Source organism: Cryptomeria japonica, chromosome 8, assembly GCF_030272615.1.
Source record: "Cryptomeria japonica chromosome 8, Sugi_1.0, whole genome shotgun sequence".
Lineage (NCBI taxonomy): Eukaryota > Viridiplantae > Streptophyta > Pinopsida > Cupressales > Cupressaceae > Cryptomeria > Cryptomeria japonica.
In genome coordinates this window covers 129,622,161-129,649,600 of record NC_081412.1, presented here as the reverse complement: position 1 = coordinate 129,649,600, position 27,440 = coordinate 129,622,161, and the positions used below count along the sequence as shown (strand labels likewise).

General features: G+C 39.5%; 1 protein-coding gene across 2 annotated transcripts in view; it reads right to left on the bottom strand.

The window, feature by feature from the left end:
• The window catches only part of LOC131041573 (tubulin-folding cofactor D), a 153,530-nt gene that overhangs the window by 82,547 nt on the left and 43,543 nt on the right, over positions 1 to 27,440 (bottom strand). For both annotated transcript variants that reach the window (XM_057974695.2, XM_057974696.2), the window contains exons 5-9: positions 18,408 to 18,590; positions 16,935 to 17,051; positions 16,483 to 16,587; positions 15,755 to 15,925; positions 15,382 to 15,597 (exon numbers count right to left, since the gene is read on the bottom strand). In XM_057974695.2, coding sequence (XP_057830678.2) covers positions 15,382 to 15,597; positions 15,755 to 15,925; positions 16,483 to 16,587; positions 16,935 to 17,051; positions 18,408 to 18,590 — 792 coding nt within the window. The remainder of the gene's footprint in view (positions 1 to 15,381; positions 15,598 to 15,754; positions 15,926 to 16,482; positions 16,588 to 16,934; positions 17,052 to 18,407; positions 18,591 to 27,440) is intronic.

Here is a 27,440-nt window from a genome sequence, read left to right as displayed (position 1 = left end):
CTTTTTTTCCATTGCGCGGCGTTTTATACTTGCGCGGCGGTGTCTTCGTGCGGCGTTTTATCCGTTTTGCGCGGCCTTCGGTGGCTCCCACCGCACGGTGTGACCACCGCACGATGGTGTCACCGTCGGTGATTCCACCGCACGATGGCTCCACCGTCGGTGGTTCCACCGCATGGTGGCTCCACCGTCGGTGGTCCCACCGCACGATGGTTCCACTATCGGTGGTTTCACCGCACGGTGGTTCCATCGTACGGTGATGCCACCTTCGATGGGCCCACTGTACAGTGGCCACTTTCTCTTCCCCACCGTACGGTGGCCTTTTTTTCTCTTTTTTTTCTTTTTCTTTTTTTTGACCGTACGGTCGCTGTCGTACGACCGTGCGATTTTTTTTTTTCTCTTTTTTTTTTTTTTTGAAGTTGTCTAGAGAGTCTTCGGCTCGGGTCCCCTGTCTCTGGGATCACTCTTCATCCTTCTCGGTTGTCCTCGCCCAAAAGTCTCCTGCTTTTGTCCCGTGCCTCTCAAGTCGCTTGCCCGGCCTCTTAGGTCCCCTTCCATCCTCTCGGGTCCCCCTTTGGGCTCTCGAGTGTCCGTCCGGCCTCTCGGGTCCCCTGCGCACTTCGCGTGGTAGGGTTTCAATTTGTACCCGTTGGTGGCCAATCTATTTTCAATGTCCATCCGAAGACTTGGAACCACAAATTCTATAGGGACCACGGTCTCCTTCCCATACATAAGAAGAAGAAGAAGAATAAAGATTTTGAAGACTGTTGTCTTCCACACAGGGTTCCAATCATTGCCAACACTCTTCGGATTATCTACGTCACCAGGGTTTGGGGCGTCTCCCTTCCAATATTCTTTGTATTCTGGCAAGTACACCTCTGTTGGTTGCTCTGGTTCCTCTACTTCGAGCCTGTAGCTTTGGAACATTTCGTAATCCTCCATTTGCCAGTGGAAGAGCCCGTTAAGTGAGCATACCTCATCTTCAGAACATCCCTCCAATTCGAGCACCCCTTCACTGTTCGGCTCCATCGCGTTCTTGCCCTTGCTTTCATCGGGACCCCCTTCCCCTTTATTAAAGTCCTCTGAGTCTGAGTCGGAAGAGGCGAGCTCTTCGCCAACATCTTGGGTGTGTAGGTCAATGGTATATTTCCGCCCTCCCTTCTCCATGGAAAGTGTATTTTTCTTCCAGTTGTGGTTTACCCTCGCGTTGATCAACCACGCTCTCCCCAGGATGGCGTCATAGCCTTTCTTCTTTGAGGGAATAACCACGAAATCTAACAAGAATGGTTGTGTACCAATTGTCACTTGCTGGGCCATCAACAGGCCGAGTGGCTTAATGCCGTGTTGGTCCACTCCCACCAGGTTGAATGTGGGTGGCCATAGGGTGGGCTTCCCCAGCCGCTTCCATGTTTCTTCTGGTAGTACATTCACCCCAGATCCCCTGTCCACAATGGTGTCCTTCAGAATGGTCCCACCGATACCCATTTCTACCACAGCTGGGTGTCTACCACTGCTCAAGGCTAGTAACATCGGGTCAGTCGAAGGGCTGACGGAAACCTCCACCTGTGGTGTACTCTTCGAAGCGGTGGCGGGAACCCCTACCTGTGGTGCACTCGATAATGCGGTGCTTTGCACATTGGTGAGGATGGCAGTCCTCAATTGTGGCATAGAGTCTAGAAGGTCTTTTACCTTTATCGACACCTCCATCTGCAATATTTGCCCAATGATGTTATTTTCTGCTTCCGTACGGGATGATGTACTCGCCACCTCGTTGTCCCGTCGTTCGGTCGTCATCTCACGTTCAATATTGGCCTTTGCCTCCCGTAATCTCTCCTTCTCCGTACGGGGGTCGGGATAAGTGGCTTTTTTCGTCTGGGCGCGGTAATCGCCAGTACTTCTTTCTCACCAGCCTTCTCAATGTTGAGGAGATTAACCCCTGCCTGTGGGCAATTTGCGTCCTCATGGTCGCTTGGCCCACACCAACGGCAGAGGTGCTGAGGGGTGGCTTCCTTCGTGCAATCACGGGCGAAGTGCCCCCACTGATTACAGGCCCTACATTGGATAATTGGTCGGCCCTTGGCATCATACTGGATACGGCTTCCGTTATTGTTATTGTTGCTATTCCTTCCGCCGCCGCGTCTGTTATCCCGGTATCCTCCAGATGATGCCGTTGTGTTAGTCTGCTGGCCCGTACCCGCTGGTGCGGATGTTGTGGCTTGCTCTGTGAACAACACCTGGTTCGTGCTTCGGGTTTTCATATTGTATGGGCACTCCTTGGTGGAGTGTCCCATCATTTGGCAAATCTCACAAAATGCCTTCTTCGGGCAAGTACCCTTTGTGTGTCCGTCACTCCTACAGTCTGTACACCACACTTCATTTTCTTCCGTCTTACTTGTACTCCCTTTCATGGCTTTGAATTCTTTCAGCATTCGTTCCATGTCCTTCTGGAGCGCGTGTACCTTTTTACCTGATTCGCCACCGCTACTGCTCTCCCCGTCAGAATCTTCATCATCGTCAGATGAATATCTATTACTTTTCTTCTTCCTTGATGTTTTGTATTCGCTTTCTAGATCCATCGCCCTGTTATAGGCGTCATCATATGACGTCGGGGGTACAATCTTCATTTTTTTCCGTAGGGAGGATTTCAATCCTTCCACAAACCATCGTTTTTTTAAGCCGTCAGCCGGCTGGCTCTCCATTTTACCCAAGAGTTCTTTCAGCCTCCGACTGTATGCCCGTACTGTCTCCTTAGTACCTTGCTTGGTACTGTATATCTCTGTTACAATTTCGTTGTCATCACGGAGCAACCGAAACTCCTCCGTGAATTCCTTCTGTAGGGTAGCCCATGTGGCCACTTTTTGCTTATCTACATCGGAGTACCAATCTATGGCGACTCCACATAACGTGGCTGGAAACTGCTGTACCCAGTCATCCTGGTCTGTTACTCCGTTGGCAGACCAAATGGTTTCACATGTACGGCAGTGCCGTAAGGGGTCTTCCTTGCCGTCCCCTGTGAACTTTGGTAATTTTTGTTTGCTCGCCATCCCTGGTCGTCTTCCTGGAGGCAGTTGTGTCTGTGTCTGCGGCCCTGCGCCGCTACCTCCGGTAGTGTTGGTGGTGTGTCCTGGAGGTACGGTGTTTTGCCTGTCGCGTGTGGCACCTACACCCGTACTCTTGCCCTCCCCTTCGTTCTGACACACTCCTACTCCTGCTTCCCGTTGGTGATCTTCACTCCGTGGCGTAAGGGATAAGTTCCTAAACTGATCCCGAGTCTCCTCGACTAGATTTCGCCGTAACCTTGTTTCTTCTAGAAATTCTTCGTGGCTCCGCGTCCTACGATGATCTGGCGACGCGTAGAAATTTCCGTCAGCCTCTGCACCTTCCGTGACACCTCCTTGGTTCCCCTTGGGCCCCCCTTCGGCAGGTCGTCCTTCGGCAAGTTGCCTCAGCCTCCGTCTACGTTCTACTTGCTGCTCCAGAATCAAAGCCCTCTGCGCGGCCTCCCACTCGTTCGTTTCCGGTTTTCTATTCCTATCTTTATTCAATAGGTTTGGCATTAATTGTCACACATCTCCATAACTTTCAATTCTTAAATCAAAACATGTCTTTATTAATTCATCTGCTCAAGTACAACTCGTGTCAATGACACTTTTATTTGAAAATAAGAAGTTCACGGTTCAATTCCCTCCTGGCCTGGCGCCATTTCTTTCCGTTTCCCGTCCACTGTTCTCTTCGTAGCGTTGCAGGATTTGTTGTCGTCGCTCCTCCTGGGCAATCTCCTCCAGGCGAGCCTGTTGTGCCAGCGATGCCTGTGCAAGCAACCGGGGGAGGTGGTTCATCAACCGGTTTACTATTGGGCTAACCTCCAGCGCTGTCCACACGGCACTTGGTGGGATTTCTGCCTCCGCCGCTTCTCGTCGAACGTATGTCTGAATGGCTACCTGGAGCAAAATCGAAAATTCTCGCGTTGCCGTGTCTTCTCCTGTGTAAAGTTCTGTCCGCGCGTCGTCGACCTCCGGGTTTACTTCACCAACGGGGGTAGGCCCATTGTGTCTGTGCGCCATCCGTGTCTTCCGTTCCCGAGTTCGTCTAGGCAACGGCGCCAAATGTTTGCCCTCTCGGGTAAACGGTTAAATGCAGAAAGTAAATGCACAGAACATAATGGAAATATATTAAATAACCAGCCTCTGTATTAATTCCACAGTCCATGTACAATAAGTGCTTATAACATTACATCTGACACGACTAACATGATCCTACTTCGAAGAAAAGGTACACAATATATAATACCCGAAGGGGTACGACACAATCGTCGCGACTCCAACTACCTACCCGTCGGCCAACTAACTGACCGCCGTAACTCATTATTACCGACGACAACATAAACATAATATAACAACATAACATAATGATTATTCCCGTCAACAAAGATATGGTGAGCATTTGTATGAAGCTTCAACATTTTAATCAGAAGACATTCAAAGATTTCGGTATCAAGACACAATAGGTGATTCATTAAGTGTGTAAATTATAGTAATCAGAAGATTTCAGTATCAAGACACAATAGGTGATTCCCTTTCGAGCCAAGTACAAATCCTAACCAAACGATAAAGTTAGAGAAGAATAACCTCAGATTCTAAAGCACTTCATAAGTAGTTATCTAGAAAATGGACCAAACATAAGATCCAAATTGTGCCAACGTATACGAAACAACACAAACGCCTTTCTCACAAATGAAGGCTCCCACTTAGGACATCTAAACTACGCAACGACTAACTAAAGCAAACTAAAACTTAAAGCAAACTAAGCTAAGCAAACCAATCGACTTGAGCCACAAAACAATCTTGAGCCAAATAACACAAAGCAAATTAACACCTTGGCTCAACAAAACAACTAAACTAAAACACACAAAAAAGAAAACCTACCCTAAGACTATATACAAGACTCCTAGACTGGACAAGACTCAAGAGACCGACATAAGTACATAACTTGACATAATTTCTCAGAATGTGCAACAAGGGCATGGCAAAAGTGGCAGTTCTAAGACGCGCAAACTCATCCTTGAATTCGGAGAAGCAGACTCTCACAATGCATGTTTCATACTCAAACAACACCTCACGCAAGATAAGCGATTGTGGCAACTCATCAAGTCCATGGTCAATCCAAGTGCAAGTTGTTCTTCCCAAACCCCCATAATCAAATTCATAACCTTGAAAATTAAGAGCAGGGAAAGAAACAACCCGGCGTGCTTCGTTCTTGAATGGAGATCCTCAACCAGTATCCCCTGACACATCGTATGGAAAGGGATCCTCAACAGCCTCTGGAGGTCGCCATTGGTGACGTATTATCCCTCGAGCATTCAAAACATGTAAATCAAAATTGTCCTCATTAGGGATCATATGGTGGTGAAAATTGAATTCTAACTGAAATTTGAAATTGTAAGCATGGAACATTTCACCTATTAGTTCCTCTTGAGTCTTTAATAATGGATGTAGCGCAACCTCGAAGTGATCTTGATACTTGGCCTCGATGGTAGCAACAAGATCACTACCTTGCGTAAACCATGTGTCCTTATGTAGCTCTATAAGCATATCTTTGAAACTGAGAGTCTCCTTGATAAGTCTATCTTCAAAAAAATTCCCTATTTGTTCTTGGAGTACAATCTCAAGTGGTAGCGCCCCTTCGAATTGCATATCATTGTCTGGCTCCATCACCATGTTCATTTAATCATCTACTTCAATAATGTTTGAAATTTCTTCCTTTAAATCGACTTGAAGCTCCTCATTTGATTCCTCTTCTTGTTGTAGGGATGAGTGCTTACCAAAGAAGTCTTCCTCTTGAAATGTATTAAAGTCACCTCATTGTTCTTGAAACGATGAGGCATCAAGTGATAGTGAATCATGATGACCCTCCAAATCACTTATGCTTTCTGCTACGTTTTCCTCCTCAATTCCTTGATGATCCTTACAAATATCCATGGTTTGTAGAACTTTGTGCCTTGATATCTCCACACATTGATCTTTACTTCCCACCATCTTGCTTGCTTGAACATCCTCAATGGTTTCCTCAACTCCCAATTCAACACACTCTTCCTTATGTGCAAGGTATGTGAAGCTATCATTTGCTGCTACTGATGGATCATTAGGCCCCACTGTGACTTCCTTCACCTTCGGATGATGTTATAATGTGTTCTTCCTTTGTTCTTCTATGCTCATCAGCTACAAGATATGCATTCCACATTTTATCCGTGATGCATTCATCTGGTGACTGGCAATCCAAACTGGCACCTGACTTAATTGACAGCCTTTTGAAATAACGTGCAAGTAAACTTTGAATGAGATTCGTTGTGAATTTTACACCACCAAGGTAGCAATATGTTCTCCAAGCATAATTCCTCACCAAGACTCAACTGATTCTCAATCAACCCTCTAAACCTTGTAAACTCATCATTGCTTTGTGGAGGATTGAAATTGTCAAGTTCCACGAATACCTCTGGCTTGGGGATGTCCCAAAAGAAGATTTTCCTTTGTAATGCTCACTCAATTCTTGACAAGAATGTCAAGCAATGCAACTCATCATGTTTGGTCGTCTCGTGGATCCTACACTGCCCTAGTACTGCAAATTTGGACAAGTTGTGTGGGTGTAGCTATGCATTCAGGTTCCACCAAAGACGAAGAATATCAAATTGTTGATCATTTTGGTCACACTAATGATGAATTTGCTGCCCATTCATTGAGAAAACTTTCTTTTTTATTTTTTTTATTTTTTTTGGATTTTCTAGTTTTTCACTTTTTTGGATTTTCAACATAAACGAGATCTAGCAAATCTAAAATGTAGCTCAAAAGCTCGTTCTAGTTCCAGCCTATAATACATTTGAACGTGAACTACCTCTTTTGCAAGTCTGATTTATGATCCAATGTTCCCACCTTCCTTTTGTGGTAATTTTGTAGAACATTTGATGATTCTCCACTTGAATTGATAGGCTCTGACGCTCAAATGTTCACATGTTCAAGAGTTCGCATTCATGCTCTCCTAGTGCCAATTTTGTAGATGTGTTTTTTAGGACACCTCGAACGCAAAATAAAATACTAAGTATTCTATCCTCTCTTGAACAAAGAAACCTCATATGCTAAATAATATGATCAAATCGGATAACTCCAAGGTTTACAATGCGAACAATCAACTTAATAATTGGGATAGACACAGTGAATATGATGTGATATTGCTGGAATCACAAGGGGACTTGCGTTTATGAACACTACTCGAATGTGGAATCTATACTGACTGAGGAAAAAAGATTAGGAGATGAGGGTTAAGAAATCTAATCTACTCCTAAGAACAGTGATGATAATGGATGATACTTAAACAAATTCCCTCAAATCAAGTCTTGCTTCGTCATGATGACAACAACTTTTGTCATGCCCCTGATCTAAACATCTCGTGAACAATAGATTTGAATGTGAAATTTTCTTACAGAGTAAGACTTCACAATTTCATAATCGAATCATATGCTTTAATAGCTTATCCCTGGAGTTAGCCTTAGTCTAAGGTATCGATTTCCTTCCCCATGGTATGACCGGCAATCACACATCACTATTGACAGTTCATAAAATTTGATAAGGAGCGGTTGAGATAGGATTATCATTGGAGATTAATCATTGGTTAGTTAATAAAGAAAAATTACAAATGAATCACCAAGAGACACTAGATTCATGAAGAGGCACTCACCTCTCTGACGGGTCATAAACTTAGGGGAAAGACACATCCCTCCAGCCCGATAAGGAGATATAAGAAGACAGAACCCAGCGGATGGAATGAAGGGGGGATATGGGGAAGAATTCAGATCTGATATTCATAAGATATTAATTTCAGCAGTTCGACTGATTGTTACAGTCTGGTGTGAGTTCTGTGAATAATATAATAATTGTGGTACTTATATACATATATTTTTACATACTGATTATTAGCACTGCACTGATGTTATAAAATATATATATATATATATATATATATATATATATATATATTAGTCACAGTACATATTAATCAAAGGAAAATAGAAGGAAAAGCTGTGATCGGTGGATTGACAGCAAGTTGTTATATTGTGCTGCCAACGGTATGTCTATTCCATAATTGTTACAGAATTTATGCTTCTTTCTATAAACTGTTCTGCAGTTATATACAATTATAAGAATGTCTGAAATATAAATGAACACACACACACACACACACACACATGTATGTATGTATGTATATGTATGCATGTATGTATGGATATGCTCATTTATATTTCACACACACACACACACACACACACATATATATAATGTTTGATCAGACAACTAACAATATTAGAATGTAAATCAGAAAGAACTCTTAAGTTAATAACAGTAAGAAGATGTTTATATATAATGCTTGTTACTACTGTCAGTATTTAAGAAAGTTGGGGATGGAGTTGTTTCCAAAGAGAGGCTGTCTAAATCCAATCAATGATTCCCAAGATAGGGTAAGGGCTTGGATCCGTAAACTTTGAGGGAGACTTTTGTATTTCAGTCTCTAAGTGCTTTGGTAACATAGACATCGTCTTCTTCCAAAGAACTGAAGTAGTAACAAAGGTTGACACTTGCATTAAGAATTATGGATGATAAAATTAATTATCTAATATGGTGGTTGAACAATTTACTTATTAATAATTGATAAATTAATTGAACTATGGAATATCACAGATTTGATTCATGTTAAGAAAGATTTGTCTCCTAATCAATTTAGTTTAAATCATAAGTGTATTGAAATAGATTAATTATGGTTAAAACAGGCCCAAACCTAGTAGGGGACATTACAACTACACAAAACTGATACAATCTTCTAAGGAGATGGAAGATTTTCATATTGCGAAACATCATCCAAATACCCATGCTGGCACAACTTAAACAAGCATCCACAATCAAACTTAGCACAATAATAAGGTTCAGGCTAACTTTACATTGTAGTTTACAATCAACAAACCACAAAAAGTATGAACCAAGCAATTCATAAGCATCCACCATGATCAATGAACTCTAATTAATCTTGAGAAGTAACAAGAAACCATGCAAATGTAGAAACACAACACATACATCCACCATAACTTCAATGAAAGTATTGAATTGATTTCAACAAGTCTTGGCAACAATCTCTAGCTTCCTCCACCTACTCTAATCTACCTCTAACTATTCACTATTAACCTTTACAAATGAGAAGGTAATGTCTTATATAGACATCCCAATTACAATGAATGGCCCAAATTAACTTGGAATCAATGGCCAAGATTACATAATGAAACCCTAATTAGGGTTAGTTACAACTAACTTCATTCTAGCCAATGATAAAATTACATTGTGATGGACACACATCCTTCATTGAATTGGAACCAATAGGAATTTAGGTTAGGCATGTTGAACAAACTCCAATGCAATGCAATGTGTCGCTTGCTCCATCCTTGAATGAGTCAAGTTCCATGAACTTGGATGCGCCAACTTGGAACCTCTTGATTGGTTGAATGATGACTAGATACCATCTCAACGTCCACAACATGTAGATCATCACAAAGTGTTTGTGATTGAGGCATATCTCTTGATACTCAACATTATCCAATTTGCTCAACATGATGAAGATAGTGGGACATATTCCCAAATTGTATCATCTTTGAGTGATCAAGCAAACTTTCTAACTTTTCTTAACTCTTTTGAAACTATTTGCTTCCTTGATCACGTTTGCACAATTTGATCTTCTCATAACTTGGGAGTTTCGTCCTTGAGATGCCCTTCATTCTAACGATGCTTGCTTCTAACTCTCCTACACTTGACTTGAACTCCTTCATGTTGTTCATGCTTGATCATCCCTGTGTATGACGTAGGAAGTATCTTCATTGTTGTACTTGCCTTGATTCTTGCATTTCCAGAGGAAATTCAAGATAGTCTTATGTTTTTCCTTTTTGAACTCTCATCTTGAAGGTCTTGGAACTTGTCTCCCCTTTGTATTGCAATGTTGAAAGAGTCAAGTGCATATGTTAGCTCCCTCCTAGCCTTGAAGTCCTGATGTTCATTTTCTATGTTTGATAAACTTGGTGTCACGATGCTCTTCATTGTGACTCCTTATGCACATTCTTGAGGAATCTTCTCTTCATGTGAATAAATCTTGACGTTGCATCCCTTAATGAGCTTCATCCACATGTTCCATTTGCCTCCTTGACCTCAAAGCCCGAAAAGAAAAAAAACATGGATCATGGATTATGTAAGTAAAATAATAAAAGAACACCTAATCCCTTCACAACCTTACAATAACAATTATGCCTTATGCATTGTGGAGTTTGAACAAACTTAACATTTTCCTCTCTGTGAATGGCAGACTTTGTCATCATTTTTGCAATTTTCCAATGGCGGACTTTGCAAAAGTTTTACAATTCTTCCCTTATGACTAGCGGAGTTTCCTCAAGTTTTGCATTATGTCAAGGTTAATGACGGAGTTCAAGGCACTTCCACACATTCTCAACGGCATATTTTGATGAATTCCGCCACTTTTTTGCCTTAGAATTGGCAGAGTTTAAAGAAGTTTGACAATTCTATGGCGGAGTTTGCTAAAGTTTCGCATTATTTCACTAGTGAATGGCGAAGTATGTAGAATTTTGACAATTTTTTGAGCCCTTATGCATAGCGGACTTTCATCAAGTTTTACACTCTCCACTCAAAATAGTGGACTTAAGAGCACCAACATTTTTACTGATTTGTAGTAGAGAATTTAGAAACTAGTTCAACATTTTTGCTTTGCAACTTTTAACAATATTGGCGGACTTTAGGCAAATTTAGCATTTTTGGTGACTTGACGGCTGGCAGACTTTGAAGGACTTTAGCATTTTCCTATGGTGGAGTTCAAACCATTTCCCCACTTTCCAATGGCAAAGTTTGATCCAATTTTCACAATTTTGCCAACACTCAATGTCGGACTTTTGATAATTTTGCATCAGCAAGGGTGGAGTTTCATCAAATTTTGCATTTTTTGCCAATCAAAGTAGTGGACTTTGTGAAAGTTTTACATTTTATCCCACTCATGTATAGCGAAGTTTGTGGCATTTTCAGATTCCCTACTCAAAAGGTGGCAGAGTTTGAAACAAATGCACACTTTCCACTTCAAAAGTGGCGGACTTAAGTACTTGTTCCACAATCTTCCCTTCATGATGTCGGAGTTTGGCTGAAGTTTAACAACTTTTGCACATTGTATGGCAGACATTAGATCATTTCCACACATTTTGCCTTAATGCAAGATTCCCTTAAGGACTATTTCTTGTCGAACTTTGTTGAGGTTTTGAAATTTCATCAACATTTACCTTGCTTTGCCTTAGTGTGAAAATTTCTTAGGTTGCTCAACTTTCATTCAAAAATACAACATTTTCAAAACTCGACAACTTTGACACTTTCAACAACAATTTGCATTTTCACAACTTTGAGTTAGTTTTTCAACAGTGTAAAGCAAGACTTGTATGAAATACTTGCAATTCCTGATGGAATCGCAAGTAAATTTTCCACTCCAGATTTGTCTTGACAACATTTTTGCAACTTTTCTTGCATCTTTGACAACTATGCCACTTTGACAACATTGACTAGTTCTACAACATTGAGCAACTTTCAACCTCACTATTGACAACTTTGAAACTACACTATGCACTCTTCACAATCACGCCATCAATTTGAATCCTAGACACACAACACATACTCCCCTTTCTCATGGGCAAATGCTAAAAACTTACAAAACTACTGCCAAGCTAAACAAACTAAGCAAAACAACTACCCTAAAAAGCGAAAAGTGGGGATCCCCATTTGCAATGAGGCGATGTGTGTAAACATCACAAGTAAGAACCTTGGGGTAACCTTGTTTGATCATATCTTTAGCATTTGAGGTTTCCTTATTCAAGAGAGGATAGAATACTTAGTGTATTTTATTCTGTGTTGTAGAGTGTCACAAAACACTTACCAACAGGTTCATTTGTGGTTCATCCATACAAAAACATATTAAAATCAGAAATATATACATATTTGTAGCAGTAATTAAGTTCAATATATACCACACATAGCAACCTTATAGCATATAATAAACAAAACCTCCATATTAATAGTAAAGTATTGGTCAAACTCAAATGTCATGGTATATATTAAAGTTAAAAATAAATAATGTCAAGAGTCAACAATCAGCCATCACTGCTCAAAAATCACATGGGTTTTCAAAAATATCCCTACCATCCATATTACACGTAGGCAGTGATAAATTAGAAGAACCACAAATAGTGCCATAGGTAGTGGTAGTGGCACTAGCATTGACACTAGCACTAGCACTAGCACTCCCATGCTCACTAGTTGCCTCATAGTCATCATCAACATCAACCACAGCAAAGTGGGTAATGGAAGCATGCAAGTCAACATGCTCTAGCTCATTATCCCACTTCCTTGTGTCCCCTTCTTAGTAACCAAAATGTTTGTGTAAGGAGACACAAGTTTGAATGCACATACACCAAGCCCTCTACCTTTTTTGAGTGTAGCTGATTGTACTTTACTGAGTGGATGGAGTATGTGTTCCAATGCCACTCAGATGTTTATGAACTAAGAACCTATTAAAACAAAATTATAGAGTTAAGAGTTACAAAATTTAAAAATTAAAATATAAATAAAAATTAAAAGATAAAGATTTTTCTATAAAACTTACTTGCACTAAAATTTTGACTGCGAGAAGTTGTAGTTGTGTGAATGGTTGTCCATGGAAGTACCACCAACTATGAGCATCAACCATATACTTGTCTCGAAGAGAATCAAGATCACAATCACTAGAGCATGCAAAACCCATGAACTCAACCCTCACTGCATCCAGTATGTCACCATCAATGAAGAATCTATAAAGTGCTACCTTGTAACCTTGACTACCTTCAACATCTCTATATGAGGCAACTCTTGTTGCCACAAAAAAGAGCTCAGCACTGTAAAATTTGGGACTCAATGCAAAGGGAAGAAGATGTAGCGGAGTGATCATTTTGTTCCATCTCTCTTCAATGATTTTGTGTAATTGTTTGAAGAATTTTTCTTCCCTATCTTGCTCTTTTGCACTTACGATGACTTTCATATTCTCAATCATTGAGTCGATGCCATCATATACCTCACTCAAACAAGGCCTTTCCATGTCGATATAACGAATCATGCTTAATATGGGCTCAATGAAACTAAGAAGATACTCAACATGATCCCAGCAAATGTCATTTAGGATCATTCGCTTAACCTTTGCTACCCCTATAATGCTAGATTGCCTCCATATGGACCAATTTGGTCCAATGACCATGTTAGAAAATGCCTCACAAGCCTTCACAAGTTGTCTCAATACAATTGTGTTGGACACAAAACAGGTCTTAGCAACCCGTTTGAAAATCAAAATTTAAAAAAAGAAAATAATTAAATAGTTTACTAAAATGTAACATATTTATTATTTAGCTTAACCTTCAGCAGTTCTAATTTTGACAATGTTCTTAATATGCCTTGTGGCATATGGTGGTTGGTGATGAATATTTGGATCTCTTCGGCCTCAGCATGCACCTATTTCATCCAATCAATTTTGGTGCCAATCTTTTGTAGCAAAAGGTTGAGGGGGTGGGCAGCACAAGGTGTTTGAAAATTGTTTGAATAATGCTCCTCAACCAATAACCCAAACTCTCTACAATTTTTGGCATTGTTTGTTATGAATTGCACAACATTTCAAGGGATCACTTCATCGATAGCTTGACAAAGAATGTTAGTAATAAATGCACCATCCTTCACCTCCCCTTCACAATACATTGCTCTCAAAAACATTACCCCTTGAAGGGACACTGCAATAACATTGATCAATGACTGGTTTTTTGCATCTTTCCATCCATCAAAAATGATGGACACCTTTGTTTCAAACAATTAATACCTTATGGATTTCAATCAAAACTCAAGCCCTTGTACGTTAATTGCTTTCATCATTTGTTGCCAATATGGTAAGCGAACAATATTGAATGCCAATCCATTCACGTAGACACATCTCCCTACGTGCTGAGTGGCAATCTCTCGAGACCACTTATTAAATGCCATTTCCAACGGTCCCTTTGATCTGTTATGTGTAGAGACCACGAGTTGTTCTTCAAGTGTGGACAAAAAGGGTGACTCTGTAGGTTGAAAATGAGAAGGCGATGGATGGGGCTTCATCCCTTGAGATCCATTCTTTAACAAAAGATGACTTGATTTATGGCCTTACTCATGTTTTGGAAGTATGAAAGTTTGGTGTTGATTGTTCTGTCCTGGATTCCTGCCAGCCAGGTATAGTTTATATATGTCTCTAGGTTTAAAATTTGTGTATTTGGGTCTTCTGCCCGTGGGGCTATAAAGAGATAAATTGCTGTTTCTGGACATACACAGTTTGCTCTGGTTTTTGTTATTTCATAAATATAGACAGTGAGAGTGGACCCTAACCTTTACTGATCAAAAGAAAATACCGTAATATATGTAATTACAGTTAATAATCAATGCTGAGACATATTTTAAAGGATGGATATGTCCTTATGATACTGTGGTTAGCAGTGATTGTTGCGTTGATACAAAAGAACCAAGAGATAGATATCTAGTCCAATATTGGCATAGCTGATTGTGAGCAATGGCCAATGGGAAGAGATTAATCTAGAAATAACAACTTTAAATGGTTTCAGAAAGAAGACTACAAAATGAGTTTTTATATAAAAGTTCTGCCGCAAACATCACCATGAAGGATAAATTTAGCCAAAGAATTTCCGAACAGGCTTGCTTGCAGAAGATATACAGGCTTCTGCTGGTTTCTCTAAAAGAACTTGGCTTGAAGAAGAACCTCAACTCCCCCAGCCTCCTATACAGAGCTATGAAAGAAGAAAAAGCTGAAGAAATAAACTCCTCCAAATAAGGAAGTTAAAAGTTCCTCTCCGAAAAAAGTAAAAACCAAAATAGAGGGAACCAGAAGTTGCTCCAATTGAAGTCTTCTGAGTTCTCTACTTAAACGATATCATTTCCAAAGGAGAAATCCTCCTATAGCTGAAGTCATCCAGATTGCAAACATTGGGAAACATCATCTTTGCTAATTAGACAGAATGACCCCACGTAGCCCTTCTGTCTCAAGAAAATCCATAGCTATCCCAGTCAGATTGTCAACCAGGTGTAAGGGCATTAGAAGTTGGTATGCCTGATTAATATGTCTTCAGAACAGTCATTTAACAACTACGAGTTCTGTGATCTTTTTCACTATGGCCTGTTTTTACAATATTAAATTCCAGTATAATAAAAAACCAAATTTTCAAGCAAAAACTGCATAGTTTTCTCTACATACCCAATGACAAATTTTGTTCTGTAATAATTCCTCAACAAATGAAGAAAGATGCATATTGAACTGAGCAATGTATACAGCAACATCCTGATATGAGTTGGAACGCGTTGCAAGTGAAAAGTAGTCTGCAGCATTCACTATATCAATACCATGAGGGAAACTCCCTTGTCGCCCAACATTTTCCTGGAATGCAGCAGCTGCTGCCCTCCTACAGTTGACCTGTTACAAAGCATTATAAGATTTAGCTCCAGATTAGCACATACTCTAAAAAATATTTGAAAAATTATCGTTCCACATGACACACATGCAGTATTAATACAGCGTGTTACTCTTACTCTGAGTTTTATAGGCACAGAGAAAAGAATAAGAGTACCACCTCCCGATCATAGCATGCAATAGTGAGAAGGTGGGGAGCAAGCTCTTCCAAAATGCCCTTCATGACTGAATGAGAATATGCCCGACCAAAGGCCCAGCAAACATAGGCCGCAGCATCCCGTACATGTGATCCAACACTGTGTGGGCCTCTCCTGACATCATAATGTAATGCCTACATTCCAATGTAAAGTTAATGAGATTAACCTGAATACTTAATTTCAAGCACATACAATCAAGGGAACACTGAGTTGTTTATTAATCAATTTATTGTAACAGTAGGCATAAACATAAACACCAAAGATGGACTTCCTATTTTAAATTGTATTTCCCAAACTTGTTTCATACCACAAGCCATTAAACATATAGAAGACCAACTATATAGCTAATATAAAAACGGTCATGCAATTCAAAAATATCTCAACTTGCTGAAAATAATATTTGAACATACAGTTCAGTATCACAAGTGCAGGTAAAGCAGGGCAGATAGCTTGCTGCTTCAAGAATATTTTGCAAACCTGAATATCACTAGAGACCCCAAGGTAAACTACATATGCACATATAAATATCAATACACGAAGAATGAAATATAAATCTATAATTATAATAATATGCTAATGGCAGTATAAAAGGCATTAATATTTTTCTGACGAGCAATAATTCTCATTCTATGCATGAATTGGCAATTACAAAGAATGGGCTATGGTTACAAAAATTGCTATCTCGAATTACCTTTATTATGACTGGAACCACTTCAGGAAGTCGTTCTGGCAAAAGTAGACCCCTACGAGCAAGTTCAGCCAAAGCTAAGCATCCTCCATGCCACGAACCATCTCCCTGTAAAGTTGCCATCAATAAAAAAAGAACTACAAATATTGTTTAATGGCCAGTGACAATCTCCTAAAAAAACACAATGTAAATAGCCAGTAACAAGAACTTCTTAACTTGCGAATTTGATTGAAAAACTACCATTTGTAATTAGCAGATTATTACTTATTGTTTTGTTCTTCTCATCAGGAAGAGTTTGCAAAAATGATATCCAATATTAATATAAATAATTATTCTGTCTTTGTATAGCAGACATGGCAGTTGAATAGAACATAGATCATCAATATAAGAAATATGTTACATAGCCAATAATGCAGAGACTAGGATAAAACAAACAACCATGCTAATATGCTGACCTCCCCTGGTGAAAAAAGCTCCAGTATAGAGGCTAGAACTTCATCAGCCAAAACAGCTGTTAAGCGCCCTGTCACACGTCCAATACCCTTGGCTGCTGACCAACGAACAACTGTGTCCTGCAATCAACTCTATTAGAACTTTTGTATTGAATTGCAGTTCTTGAAATACCTAAACCCCATACCTCCTCTTAAATGAGGATTTAATAAGCAAAGCTCTCAAAAACAAGTTTAATGTGCCTAAACCTACAATAAATACCAAAAACCATTGTCAGCATCTACAGATCTACAATGTGTATGGTAGACCTAATGTGCACTTGGTAAATAGGTAAGAAAAAATGGTCTCATTGAATTGTGAAGAGATCTTTCATAACATTTTCTTTCCTCAAAAAGTCACTTACTATGATGTCAGATACATACCTAAACAATATGACTCCTACCCCTGAGTAGTTTGTGAACAAAGAGTTGAGGGATCTTTCATGAACATTTTGCTTACTGGGAAAGTCAAGTCCTATAATGTGAAAGATATTATCAAAATATTCAAATTCATACCTTAAGCAGTTTGCAAATGCTCACCAAACAGAAATTAAATGGAATGAGTTGAGGTTGTAAGAGCATCAAGGCTTTCATTCTGAAGCCCCAGGTTCAAGTCTGAGGAAACATGAAAAATTAATACCATATCTAACTCACTGGGTGTGGTGTACCTAAACGGGCAAGGCCAGCTCAAAATCACAGGTGAACTTGACAGAGATACCTCTTGTTGTGGCACCTAACCCAAAGGCTACCCAAAGAAAACAGAACTATAAACCAAATTGTACAAAAAAAAAAAAGTAATTCTCACAAAGGTCATCGGACTCGACATGCGGGCAAAATATGTTTCATTTCTACATTTATCTGATGTACATACATTAAAAAAGCAATCCTCTTTTTTTCATACAAGAGTGCCACCTATGTTCCCATTCACGGAAACCATACCTTTAGAAACATGAACATAAGTAGAAAAAATATATTTATAAATCTACTTATTTCTTACCTACCACTTGACTCACCATCTCATTAGTCTAATCATTTAAATTTACATTATTGTTAGGCTCACAAACATTATATTTGGGTCAGAAATTTTCATATGCTTCTGAAATCTATTTCCTAAGACTATTTAACATTTTGGTTTTATAAAAAGTGTCTGGTTTCCTTGACAATTACATTGCTGGATGATAAATAACAGTTCACTTGCATATTCATTTAGGTAGACTTAATTCTTCAAACTGTCCCTTCACATAGGGCGTTTAACTATAAATGCCCATCAGGAATATGCCAAACAAACTGGTAAACAATAATATTGAGCATTCTGGCACAAATGAATTACTTCTAAGATCAAACACTAATGTAATTAGTTTTTCTAACTTTTTACCACTGAAAAAATCATTTCAAGGAAATTCAACAGTAGAAACACAGAAATATTATATGAACTGTTACCTTGTCCCTCAACCCAGCCAATAATTGTTCAATTATTTCTTCTATGACTTCAGGCACATCCATTTCTTCTTCTTGTACTTCTTTAACGTTTGTAGCAGACGTAACCTCCGGCAGTGAGTAATTTTGATGGTTTTTGGCAGATGCAGCAACAGTTAGATTATGTCCAAGTGAGCTGCTTGTACCCTGTAGCCAAAAAATAAATAAATAAGTGTATACAAAATAACACTCAAACAAATGACAAACATACATAATGCATATGGTTTAATTTAAACAAGTATGTCGACAATTTGACCTCAAAATAACAGGTTATTAAATGTTATTGGCCTAACCTGCTCATGTGAGTTTCAACCATTACATACTTGAATAAGTTCACTATTCATATATTTTGTGTGCTATCTCTCCTGTGTCAGTCTTCCTATTTTGTTCTTGACGAATATGTGTTGACTTGGTGGTCAGCACCTCCTTCGGGATTCGTGACATGTGCTTAACCACCTCCCGTGGATCCTTGTCTCTAGCCGCTGTGGCATTCATTGACAGCTCGAGCTTTTGGCGTAACAGCAGTGGTGTTTCCAACAAGTGGTATCAGAGCGTTGGTTTACGGGTTCGCATCTCGGGAGGTCTCCTTCATTCCGTCAGTGCAAAACCCTCAGTCAATGCTGAGGGGGAGACTGTTGACTTGGTGGTCAGCACCTCCTTCGGGATTTGTGACATGTGCTTAACCGCCTCCCGTGGATACTTGTCTTTGGCTGATGTGGCATTTGTTGACAGCAGCTGTGATTCCAACAATATGGTGTTTGTGTAGGCTTAGGTTTACTTAGGTAACCAGCATTTTACATTATTAGATATTAGTTAGAAAATATTTAATAATGTTTATAATGCATTTAATTTTATGGTTGAGGTAGTTAGATGGCAATTGCTCATACCTCATTACACCTCCATCATATATTCGAGGTATTTGTACATTTTGTATCATCTCAATCCATTATTCACTTCTGGTGAAATTGCATCTCTATGTTGCTTCTCTTTGCTATTGTGAACGTTTCTTTTGGTTTGCAGATTGAGTTCTTGGGTGACCTAACATGGTATCCGAGTCGGCAATTCTGCAACCCCTTCCTGCTGAGAGTTTTTTGTAGTTTTGTATTTGAGGTCAGGTTGATTTCAATTTGTGGCTGGAGGCATTGATTTTTGGCATTTTATTGCACCATTATCATTTTGTGCAATAATTATTGCTTTCCAAAACATTGTGGTTCAATTCAGCTGTTGAAGTATTTGTATCGGCCTAGCTCCTATTTCTTTTCTCCCGACAACATTCTACTGTGTCGATTCGCAGTGGTGATAAATAACTTGTCTATGCATTACATTGATCTGTGAACTTCAAATAGATGGAGCATTCAACGTTATTGGCTAAAGTTTTCCCACTGTTTAGGAGGTGATTTTGTTACTGCTCACGTGAGCTCTCTCGTTTCCCAGACGCAGCAAATTTCATTCCTGCAAGCCATGGTTGGTATCATGTTTTGTTTGCCTAGATCAGCTACATCACTACGATTTGCCAAAAATTGGTTCTTTGAATTGCAAAATCCCGTGAATCCATTGCTCATTAAGTCCACTTCTTTTTATTTTGAAATAGTTTAAATGACTTTGCAATATTTTGATCATTTGTCCAAAGTTTTTGGTGTTAGGGTTTATTGTTTCTGTGAAGCATTGGGTGGGCCCATCCATGGCTTAGTTTGGGCATGTTTTGGGGACCTTAGTACCACATTAATGGTGTGGGAGAGCTCTTTGGGCGTTTAATAGCCCAGTGCACAATTGTAACATGAGCACTCCCACATGCTCACATGGCCCAATGAAGGCCCCCGCGCGCGTGTGCATGTTGTGTGGCTTTGTCTTGTGTTGCAATGGCCTGGTGCTTTGTGCTTGTGGCTTGGCCTTGAGGTGTTGTGGCTTCGACTTGTGGTTTGACTTGTGGAGCGTGTGGTGTAGTGTTGAGGTGCTTGCCTAGGTCTCCAAAAGTGCCTATCATAGACCTTTTTTCTTTTTTCCATACTTTTGCAAACGAAGGTGGTCTTTCACAAACCAAATATCATTGGAAAGCTCCTTCATTGTGGTACAGGCATTTTTTGCATATGTTGCCATCTTTTGATAGTTTTACTAGCTTGAATTGCACATTACTCTCATTTCTTCTACTTGGTGTCGCTAGGCAAAATTAGTTTGGGGATTGCAATTTATCGTTTTAATCATTCTGGAGGGGTGTAAGTCACATATTGGTCCTTTTATGTTCTCTTGCACATCATGTTGAAAGCAAGGATTGAGTTGCTCACTCCACACAATTATCACACATGTCAGCTCAAGATGTCTCCGTTGTTACAATCTCGGGGTCTTTGGCAAAAGTTAGATGAAGATCAACCTGAGTTTACTAAGGCATTTGAGTAATTTGTTCATCAAAACAAAATGGACGAGGCAAAAGGACTCATAAGTCTCCATGTTCCTAATAATTTGTTGTTTCATTTTGTGGAGTGTAAGACACCTAGAGAGGTGCGGGACAGGTGCAGGACAAACTTGTTGAGTTGTATGGTAAGGTTGATTAGTTCAGGATCGTGTACCTTGAAGCCGATCTCACTTCTCTTTCTCCAAATGCATTTCCCACTATCAAGGATTTCCTTGCATGGTTCAAGTTGATTTTGTCACAATTGAAAGGATGTAATCATGCCAAAGATGATAAAGAGTGTATCATCTTGATCCTATCTAAGCTAAGAGGTGCTTTTCAAGTATTTGCTTCTACTTTTTATTCTACTATGGATGATATTGGAGAAGATTATAAGATACCTTCTTTTGAGGTGTTTTGCGATCATCTAACTAGGAAGAAGGCCAAGTTAATTTAGATGGATGCTCTTCCTAAGAGTCATGCTTCGATAGCTCAATCTTCCAAGGGCAAGGGGTAGAATAAGAAGAAGCCCAAGATAGATTCTTCTATAGGTGGTGAGCCTCCCTCCAAGCCTAAGGCGAAGAATGATTGGAAGTCTAATCCACCACCTCCTCCTTCTAACTCAAGGGAATCATCCTCCAAGACTAAGAAGAAGAAGGAGAATTATTTCTTTTGTGAAAAATCAGGGCATAATGATGCACATTGTTTTGCAAGGTTAGTAGTATTGGAGGAAGCTACGAGGAAGAACAACACTTCTATGCCTAAGTCTTCTTCCGTGGGAAAAGGGCAAGCTCTTCAACTAGGGCTTTGTCCTCTACCAATGACAGTTAAATTCTTGACTCACGTGCTTCACATCACATGACTCATGTTGTGGATCTTCATCATTTATAATGCCCCCTTTCTACACATCAGGAGATGAGCAGAGGATTGACCTATCACTCAAGTTCCCATAGGTCAACCAGATGGTTATGGGACTCATTCTGACGGGCATAGAGCTTTGCAGGGGCTCTATGAGCCATTTTGAGCGTTTACACAACGGTTCCTACTTTTTAGGGAAGTCTCCTATTTTTTAGGGAGAACTGGCAATTGATTGGATGACCACCCAAGGAACCACGGAGTAGAGCAGGAGCCTTTTAAGCAGAATCTGGAGTTTGGAGTGAGGTTCCTATTTAATCTGGAGGGACTACTAGTTAACCTGCGGGACTCAAGTGGCATCGATGACCACAGTGCTTTGGACAGAATTCAAATTTGAGTCTCGAATTACATTTTATGAATAAATAAGGAAATATTTTAATATTTCCTAACTTATGGATTTAAATAAATTATAGTAAAGTGATATTATAATCACTTTATAATAATATAATTTATAATAAGTTGGCCCCTTTTTTCCTAGGCATTTGAGGCATAATATGTTGTAATAACAAGGGGAAAACATTATAATAATAAAATATAATGCCTAAGGGGTCAATTTTTAAAGGAAGACTTGTATTTTATTAAAAATAATAAAGTGAAATCATAGAAACCCTAAAAGTGACGACCTGAGTTTGGAGCTTTTTAAACAGGCATTTGGAGATCATTTTGCATCATTATTATTCATTTTTTCATCGACTCTTCTTGGGAAGCAACCTGCAACTTGCAGAACAGCAATTGTTTATGAGTTTGGAAATGAAAACTCTCCGCTCTAGGGTGATTGGACATAGCCCCAGCCACTGCAACACATAGGCGCATAAGAGAAGCTTCAAATCAGGCTATTGAGGGCCAAAATCTTGAAGTTTATTGACAGATACAGTAACTACAGTGCATACACATCAGATCTGGGCAAATTGGAGGACATTACCAGCAAAATAAGTACTGATTTTAGCAGGTCGTACCTTCTACAGCAGGGCCGTACCTCCCATTCATGCCTAGGGAGGCTAAATAAATAATTAGAGGGGTTTTAGTGGTGGAAATAAAGAGTGAAATTATTGTCAGACATTAATAACAGCAGATCATCAGTTATTACAATGAAATTACAGCGTGTGTGACCTACATCAGCATTTCATTGGGGAAAATTGATCAATTCTCGAGACTTTGCCTGGCAACCTTGGAGAATTTGCATCGGATCTGCCATTTATTCATTTATTTGTTTTAGATAATTATTAGTGAAGCAAATAAATAACTTTGGAGCAATTGATACCACTTGGAGGCTCCAATATTGCTTAGTGCATCACTTCCAGCAATAAAATAAGCTCATCTAGGCTAGCGTGGGACACCTGGTAGGCCAATTTTGGCTTTGGATGTCATAAATAGTTATTTCTTTGAATTTGTAAATTGCTGGTAATAAAATCAGAATTCTGAGTTTTCATTTCTGTCAATTATTATTTCATATATTGCGTTCTATTTTCATTCCTCATTGGCAAACCAAAAAGCAAAACCTCAAAAAATTGAAAAACTTCAAAAAACCAAAAATTACTTTGCTGGTCAAAGATTGAAAATCAAACCAAAACCATCAGTTTCGGCAGGATTCCTAGTTGGCATCTTATATCATTCTATTTCCAATAGTAGTACTTGTCATATTGTTGTTGGGAACTCTTCACAAATTCCAATTCTAGGGACAAACTCAATCCAGATGCAGGATGGTTGCATTGATGATGTTCTTCTTGTTCCAGATATTTCAAAGAATTTACTTTCCATTTATCAGATTTGTCATCATGGTGATGGAAGCCTTGTTTAGTTCTCTCCCAATAATGTGACTATTCGAGAGTTACGAGATCCTGAGAAGGTTGTTGCTACGAGCACAGTTGATCATGTGGCCCACTTGTATAGGTTTGATGGATTTGAGTCTTCATCAAGATCGTCCATTATTGCTCATGCAGATTTAGTGAGCAAGCTTTGGCACAAACGGTTTGGGCATCTAAATTACATATATCTTCAACAGATGAGCACACAAAACTTAGTGATCGATCTTCCTCATATCTCTTGTCGAGAGGGAGTTTGTCAAGGTTGTGTACTTGGCAAACATCATAAGGATCCATTTCCTAAGGGTATGGCCACGCATGCCTTGGCACCCCTTGAGTTGGTACATAGTGACCTCATGTCATTCCCGACTACCTCAATTTTTAGGGGTAAGTATGTGCTCACTTTTATTGATGACTTCTCCCAACACACATGGGTGTACTTTTTTAAGTACAAGGATGAGGTTCTTCGATTCTTCATGACCTTCCTAGCATTTGTGAAGAAGCAATCAAGTCTTTCTCTCCAGAAGACCCACATAGATAATGGGGGGAACATGTCAATTAAGCATTTCAAGACTTTTGTAGTGATCGAGGTATTCTTCATCAGCACACAGTCCCACACACTCCTTATACTTTGTGGGAGATGAACAATTATATGCTTCAGTCTAGCTCCATGGCTCCAGCATTTTGCCCAAAGGCTATCAATTGTGCCAACTACATTTAGAACTGTATGCCTCACAAGGCAATACAAAATGACTCCCGACAAGGCTTGGTCTCATGTCAAGCCTAAGGTATCCTTCTTCAAAGTATTTGGTAGTGATGCATAGACATTCATTACACATGGTAGGCACAAAGCAATGGAGAAGAAGAGTCAACGGTTGATTTTTTTGGGCTATTGTGAGGATGTGAATGGTTATCGTTTGTTTGACTCTGTGACCAAAGAGGTTCATTTTGATGAGTCCTTCACTCCAATGGATTCTCCATCACAAGCCTCTTCCTCCCTTCTTCCCAGTTCTTCTTCAGAGAATATTTTGCTTCTTGCACGAGATGATGATAATGCTTATGTTCATGGTCCTATCTTGTTGATGAGGTTTCCCCACCTCCTTCTCCAGCACCCACTCGGCCTCTTTGGGCTTGTACACTTCTTGAGGAGGTTGGTTCTCTTCCAGGTGATCCCACAGCTACTCACTGCACTTGTTCCCATACTTCAAGTATCAATCTTTTGACTCATATAGTTTCTATTGATCCTCAAAAGTTTTTCATATGCTTTGGGTGTTCCAAAGTGGGATAGCGCTATGGTTGAGGTGTATTCTTCTTTGATGAAGAATCATATTTGGGATATTGTTCCTCTTCCTAAGGGAAGAAAGTTGGTTCGTGCAAGTGGGTATATCATACCAAGTTTGTAGCTGATGGTTCTATTAACAAGTACAAGGCTCGTCTTGTGGCTAAGGGATTTAACCAGGTTAAGGGCAATGGCTACTGTGAGACCTTTGCTCCTATGGTCAAGATGAATTCCATTTGTCTTGTACTTTCTATTGCTGCATCCCAAAGTTGGTCAGCATATCAGATGGATGTGAAGAGTGCTTTCCTAAATGGTGATCTTTAGGACATCTATATGGAGCAGCCACCAAGCTTTGTGCAAGACCCTTCCTTAATTGGGTGGAAGCCAAATTTGTGGATGGCATTGAGCTAGTTGTGGCAAAGAAGCAACATCTAAGGTTCACAAGAGGCCAAAGCCACAACTTGAGCCACAACCTAAGCAACGTGCAAGGCCACACGCCTTCTTTAGGACTACTCCTTTCATTGGTTTTTCTATTGCTTGGTGTGTTTTTAGGTGTCTCTACAAGTGTGTCTAGCGTTTGTATTCATATTAGTGGGGGTTTTCAAAGCAGGAAAGGGGATTTGTTGTTTTCAAAGAGGAGTAGAGGTTTGGATTTATTTTAGTCTTAGAATATGCCGCATGTGTGACTTGCAAGCTGCATGTGTGGGCCTTTACTTCTCTGTTATTCCTTATGTATTACCCTGTTACTTTCAACTTGGTTCTTCTTTATGGTCGAATATAAAGGGGATCCAAGTGGACCACTGCCTTTCTCTTTCAAAGAAGAAGTTAGAATTGATGATATCTTGACATCTGGTCATGTGAATGCAATTAATTTTCTCATGCAAGCTACACATGATACCCATAACTATAAAAGAATGGAGAATAATACCAAAGCCAATGGTTTTCTGAAAACAACGTTGAAAGACCCATTGTGGTGATCAAACCAGAAATTATTGTTGAGAATGTGCTTTACTTATCTAAACATGCTTTGATATGCAAGTTCATGGGATTTTTAGTTCTCTACCATTCTTGCAGAATTGGATTCCTAATGTATGACAGTCGGAAGGGGATTTGAAGATTCTTTTGGCTGCCAATGGCTTCTTCTTTGTTGCTATACCAGAATGACAACTAGGCATAAGGATTTTGACAAAGTCCATATTTTCCCAATCAAGCAAATTTATTCATCAAACCATGGCATGTTAATTTTCAGCCAATGGAAGAGCCTCCCTCTAGAATTCAAGTATGGGTTTGTCTTCTCAAGCTACCCATGTAAGTTTAGAGAGCTGATATCCTTCACTCCATGAAATATGTTATATGGAAATCCCCCGTGCCCTCTCATTAGACTCTAGAGAGAGATTACTACCTATGCCAGTATCTGTGTAGATATTGATCTCAACAATCCCTTGCTTGATTCATTGTAAATTTGGTTGGGAAACAAGAAATGGATTAAATAGGTGGATTATGAAGCTCTCCCATTCCATTGTCGCATGTGTCGTGAACATCTTCAAACAAATTGCCCAAAACATGCCTTTGATGCTCCCTCTCCCCAACAAGATGCTCCTAAGGTGAAGGATATGGAAATGTAAAAGGTAAAGCTTCATTTTCTACTAAGCAACTTAACTCAAATACCTTTATTCCCATGCGATATTGCAACAAAGGTCGGCTTTTCATCAAAAAAAGGACTTCCCTTAAGCGAATTCACGTAACAAATTTGATGTTTGTAAAAACCCTGCTGGTTCTAACTTTCCTGAAATGCTATTGCTGATTTGTATTTGTGTTTTTCAAAGGCCTTGGATAATTTTAAAATAAAAATAACAATTTTGCCAGGCAAGAATTACACATAAAACTGAATAGATGCAAAATTGAGAGCAACTGTAACTATATTACGAATTAGGAAACTGCTACAAATAAATCTAATGCTAATTGCATACCCATAGGTCCTCAGCTTATTTTAAATAAAGAATTTTGAAGTTTGCCAACCAAGACTAGGAAACTGACCAAAATAGGTGTACAAGTCCAGAATACAATTTCTCTAGGCCAGAAATGAGATGAAACCACCTGAATATGTTGAGCATTGGGAATGGTTGAACCAGATTGCAAAATAGGGGGGCATTTTAGCCTCCCAAACAAAACATCCCTTTTTTGGACCCCACGTGCCAAGCAAGAATCGTACGGCCAGAAGCAGGAACTTGTATGGCTGCTTATTGAAATGAAAGATGCTGCTAATTGGGGCAACTAAACCTTAATGCCATTTTCTTATTGAAAAGTCTGCAAATAACTGAAGAATATAACCTCTAATGAAGCACAATAAGACTCCTGAATGGAGCCCTCTCAGTTGCAATAATACAGCTGATCTTTCACAGCCTCAAAATCACAGATCCATGAAAAATTATCATTCTTCAATACCAAACCCTCTGAAACATTTGTCTCAAAAAATCCATAGACCAAAACCAAGGAATTTCAAACAATCAATAATAGAGGTTGAATTCCTTCCTTTGCCTCTTATAAACCCAAATGGCACAATTTCCCAAAAAGGTACGCCCAATGTCATTTAAATACATTTAAATGTATTTAAT